At 33.6% G+C, this 5,000-nt stretch overlaps 1 protein-coding gene and 1 long non-coding RNA gene across 2 annotated transcripts in view; both read right to left on the bottom strand.

The window, feature by feature from the left end:
• Positions 1-708, bottom strand: part of LOC107572892 (uncharacterized) — a 2,368-nt gene extending 1,660 nt beyond the window's left edge. Inside the window, exons 1-2 of the long non-coding RNA XR_001607423.1 lie at positions 589-708; positions 256-505 (exon numbers count right to left, since the gene is read on the bottom strand). This is a non-coding gene — a long non-coding RNA (uncharacterized lncRNA). The remainder of the gene's footprint in view (positions 1-255; positions 506-588) is intronic.
• Positions 709-1,675: 967 nt separating this feature from the next.
• LOC107572886 (pleckstrin homology-like domain family B member 1) lies at positions 1,676-4,787 on the bottom strand. The gene is made up of 3 exons (XM_016259313.1): positions 4,628-4,787; positions 2,985-3,116; positions 1,676-2,017 (listed from the first exon to the last, which is right to left on the bottom strand). The coding sequence occupies exons 1-3, from the start codon at positions 4,682-4,684 to the stop codon at positions 1,676-1,678; spliced, it is 531 nt and encodes a 176-aa protein (XP_016114799.1). The 5' UTR covers positions 4,685-4,787.
• Positions 4,788-5,000: the final 213 nt, after the last annotated feature.

The raw sequence follows: 5,000 nt of genomic DNA on the forward strand, positions 1-5,000 counted from the left end.
CACACACACACAGACACACACACAGAAACACACACACACACAGAGACACACACACTCACTCACAGACACAAACACAGACACACACACACACTCACTCACAGACACATACACACACACACTCACTCACTCACAGACACACACACACACACAGACACACACACACACACACACAGAGACACACACACACACACACACACACACTTCAGAAACAAATCACACATTAAAACAGCCAAAGCCGAGGCAGCGGGAACGGACCTTCATGCACAGAGACTGATGGCATTGCAGAAGCTGCAGCAGCTCAGACTCATCCGTTTCCAGCAGCATCTCCGTGATCTGATTCGCCAGCGGCCCGACCGCGTCTTGCACCAGCGGGAAGAGACTGAGACCTGCGGGACAAAACTACATCAGACCAGAGTTTGAAAGCATCAACAGGACACAATAACACGGGAGCAAACTTGCCCAGCATCTGCTTCTGGTTGTCTGCTGAGCTCAGAGTCTCCTGCACCTGAACCAGAGCGAGAAACACTTAAGATATATATAATGACTATTACACAGCGCACACAAACACAAAAATCCACAATAATGCACCTGTTGAACAGCCCAGTGCTGCTGCGGCTCGCTTGTGAACTCGTGAACTTCAGGAGTGTAGATGTGCTGCGGTGCACAACGAGGCAGGTTCACTGGGACGACAAAGAAAAACACCAGAAGCTCAGAAGCCGTTTAACATCTTTTATGAAGTATTTTAATTTCACATTTGATTATATAATTGATTTTTAGTATGTTTTATTTTGATTTAGTATTTTTAAATGATTTGATTTCACATTTTTATGATTAAATTAATTTTAGTGTTTTATTTTGACTTTTTATTATTTTGCTCACATTTTATTATTTAATATTAAAAAGTGCTGTATTTTTATATTATATGATGCTGCTAAAAAGAACATTATTTTGTTTCTCCTCTATGCCCCGCCTTTCTGAAACGCGTCGCTATTTACAAAGCTCATCGGTCTGAAAAGTGAGGTGTGCTCTGATTGGCCAGCTATCCAGTGCGTTGTGATTGGCCGAATACCTCAAGCGTGAGACGGAAATGTTACGCCCCTCACCATACTGTGATGCCCTGTCCGGCCGGAGCCACGAGACAAAAACATTTAAAATGGAAAATATAAAATAAAAATGATTCAAAAATATTATTAATATTCTATTTATTATATTAATATTTTCTTTTAGTTTTCCTTTATGTACTAAAATAACTGAAACTGAAATAAAAATAACAAAAAAACTATACAGACATACTTAAAAAAACACAACAAAATTATAACTAAAATTAAAATGGAATATATATATAAAAAAAATGATTCAAAAACATTATTAATTATTATTAATATTCTATTTAATATTAATATTATTAGTTTAACTTGATGTACTAAAATAACTGAACTAAAATAAAAATAACTAAAAACTACATTTAAAAAAAATAACTACTAAAATGTTAACTAAAATGAAAATGGAAAACACAAAAATCTAACTAATAAAAAATATCTTTAAATGACACTGAAATAACACTGCATGGAATGCAAGTAAACAGATTAAATATCTATTTTTTAGTAAGTGTTTTATTTAGATTTTTTATTTGAATTATTTACATGCTATAGAGTTGCACAACTTGGCCAAAAGATCATATATTCGTCATATATTGTGATTTGAACTGCATTTGAAAATCAGATCCTGGAGCTGTTGTAATGGTGGAGTATTGGTGAGACGCTGGAAATAATGTGGCTGTAAAGAAAGCGGTGTGTTTGTGTGTCTCACCGATGTAGTAGGCCAGTCTCTGGTGGTCCAGATCGAAGATGAACCCCCTCCTCCTCCAGGTCTTCACTCGTCCTCCGCGTTTGGTCAGAAAGCCGCCGCACCTCCGGGGAGACAGATTGACCCCCATACAGCCCGACACGTTATGACCCAGAGCCTCCACGTGAGCCCGCAGGTCAAAGTTCACCGTCAGAGACAGCGGGACGCCCTGCTGCGAAACACAAACAACTTCAGTTCAGCTCGACAGACGGAAACATTCAGCGGATTTAAGATTTCAAAGCATCATTAACTTGAGTAATCCACAGCACTCCAGTCCGTCAGTTTCAGTGTCTCACCAGCAGTGAATGGGTGCCGTCAGAACGAGAGCTGATAAAAACATCACAATAATCCACAGCACTCCAGTCCATCAGTTAACATCTGGAGAAGACAAAAGTTGAAACTAATTCAGCATTAAGACGTTTTTAACTAAAATACATAGAGTCCATAATCCATAATAACTACTAAAATAACTGAAACTGAAATAAAAATAACAAAAAAACTATGCAGACATACTTAAAAAAACACAACAAAATTATAACTAAAATTAAAATGGAATATATATATAAAAAAAATGATTCAAAAACATTATTAATTATTATTAATATTCTATTTAATATTAATATTATTAGTTTAACTTGATGTACTAAAATAACTGAACTAAAATAAAAATAACTAAAAACTATATTTAAAAAAAATAACTACTAAAATGTTAACTAAAATGAAAATGGAAAACACAAAAATCTAACTAATAAAAAATATCTTTAAATGACACTGAAATAACACTGCATGGAATGCAAGTAAGCAGATTAAATATCTATTTTTTAGTAAGTGTTTTATTTAGATTTTTTATTTGAATTATAAACGTCTTAATGCTGAATTAGTTTCAGCTTTTGTCTTCTCCAGATGTTAACTGATGGACTGGAGTGCTGTGGATTATTGTGATGTTTTTATCAGCTCTCGTTCTGACGGCACCCATTCACTTGCAGTGAGACACTGATGCAATGCTACATTTCTCCAAACCTGATGAAGAAACAAACTCATCCTGATCTCGGATGACCTGAGGGTGGGGATATTTTTCAGCTAAGTACATTTTTTGGGTGTACTGTTTCTTTAAGTCGTCTCATAATCAGCAGAAGTACCTCCAGGTTTCTGTGTGTTGAGTTGATCTGCAGTCGCTCCTCGTCGTGCAGCTCTGCTTTCCGTGCATCCGTCTGCATCTGGACAGATTCCAGCTCTTTCTCTCGGCGTTGTTCTGCCAGAAGCCGCTCCTCCTGCATCCAGACCGCAAACCAGTTTGGTTTTATTTAGAAATGTTCTCAAATTTAGTCTCAGTATTAATTCTGGTTTCACTTTCACATCACTGTGACTTAAGTTAGTGTGAAACACTGGGCTGTGTGTAAGAATACTGCTTATGATGCTCCTCGTTTCTAAGTGACTTTGGATGGAAGTGTCTGTTTAATGAACACAAGTAAAGGTAAATGTTGTTTATTGAACTGCTGCATAACTCAATCAGTCATGTGATCAATCACAGCTGAAGATATTCTGAGCAGCAGCACAGATGGAAAACAGTAAAGCTCAATGAAATATATTTATATATTTAGTTTCAACTTTCATTTACCAAAATATATTTCTAAACGTATTTCAGGGGCAAGAAAACACATACATTTAAGCTAAATACAAATGTGGATGACCTACTAGAGGTCAAAACTAGATTTATAATGATTTAATAATGTTTCATATTTTTATATATTGCATTTTTTGGAGCATTTTAAATTGTTCTATGCCGAGGTTCTTTCAAATGTGTAATATGTTCACACGTGTTATAGACAACAAATCTAGTTTTTCTTCAAATGTGTCATATGTGAATGCATTTTCTTGGACTGAAATATATGGAGGTCAAAAAATATTTTTAAATGCAATTTTTAAACGTAAAATATTTTTTCAAAAATACACAAAAATAGCCAAATATATATATATATATTAGTAGAAAATATATTTACGTAAATATATTCTGAAACATATTTTAGCAAAAATATTTTTGCCCATTTTTTGTATGTTTTGAATCAATATATTTAAAAATATATATATATTTTTCTGTATGGTGACCAAAATATATTTTTAAATGCAATTTTTAAATTAAATATTTTATCAAAAATATAAAAAAAATGGCCAAAAAAAAAAAATACTGGTGGAAAATATATTTACATAAATATTTTCTGAAAAAATATATTTTAGCAAATATATTTTTTCTTGGCCATTTTTTGTATATTTTTAAAAATATATTTTAAATGTATAAATATATTTTCAATAATATACAAAAATGGCCAAATATATATATATTAGTAGAAAATATATTTACATAAATATATTTTGAAGCATATTTTAACAAATGAATGTTTTGAAATCATATATTTTTGCTGTATGATGACAAAAATATATTTTTAATGCAATTTTTTAATTTAAAATATATATATTTTAAAAATGGCCAAAAAATATACTGGTAGAAAATATATTTACATAAATATGTTCTGGAAAATATTTTATCAAATTTTTTTTTTGGGCCATTTTTTGTATATTTAAAAAATATATATTTATACTTTTAAAATATATTTTAAAAAATATATAAAAAAATTGCCAAAAATATAAAAGTGGGAAAAAAAAGTGACATATATTTGGACGTATATATATATACAGCCAAATATAGAACATATATTTGGCTGCAATATATTTTTGCTGTATGATGACCAAGGCTCAGGTCTTCATGTGTCGGTCAGTAACTCACTCTCTCCTTCAGCAGACGTTCCCGCTCCGCTTTGGCCTCTCGGAGTTTCCGCTCCATCTCCACTAAACCCAGGAGGCTCTGCGGGCTTAGAGACCAGAGGTCACATGATCAGAACACGATCATCACTTAAAGAAACACTTCACAATAAGCTTCCATTAGTTAACCTCAACTAACAATGAAACGCACTTCTAAAGCATTTATTAATCACAGTTCATGTTAATTAATGTGAAGCAGGCCCAGAGGACTCACAGATGCGGTGGCCGCCATAAGGCCAAGCAACCTCTGAAAAACCTTTAGGGGGCATGTCGTCCCCGGTTTGAGAGACACCCCCAATCGCTGAATAGTCAGGGTTCGTTCCGGTGTATTCCATGCC

The sequence above is a fragment of the Sinocyclocheilus grahami genome, unplaced genomic scaffold (assembly GCF_001515645.1).
Source record: "Sinocyclocheilus grahami isolate Dianchi unplaced genomic scaffold, SAMN03320097.WGS_v1.1 scaffold1829.1, whole genome shotgun sequence".
NCBI classification, from domain to species: domain Eukaryota; kingdom Metazoa; phylum Chordata; class Actinopteri; order Cypriniformes; family Cyprinidae; genus Sinocyclocheilus; species Sinocyclocheilus grahami.

Bases quoted from the DNA above. Each gene is read 5' to 3' on its own strand.
- LOC107572886 (XM_016259313.1), bottom strand. From the start codon at position 4,684: ATGGAGCGGAAACTCCGAGAGGCCAAAGCGGAGCGGGAACGTCTGCTG. The intron at 3,117-4,627 runs GTGAGTTACTGA...GTCTGGATGCAG, and splicing joins AACGTCTGCTGAAGGAGAGA to GAGGAGCGGCTTCTGGCAGA. The intron at 2,018-2,984 runs GTACTTCTGCTG...TGTGTTTCGCAG, and splicing joins CAACACACAGAAACCTGGAG to CAGGGCGTCCCGCTGTCTCT.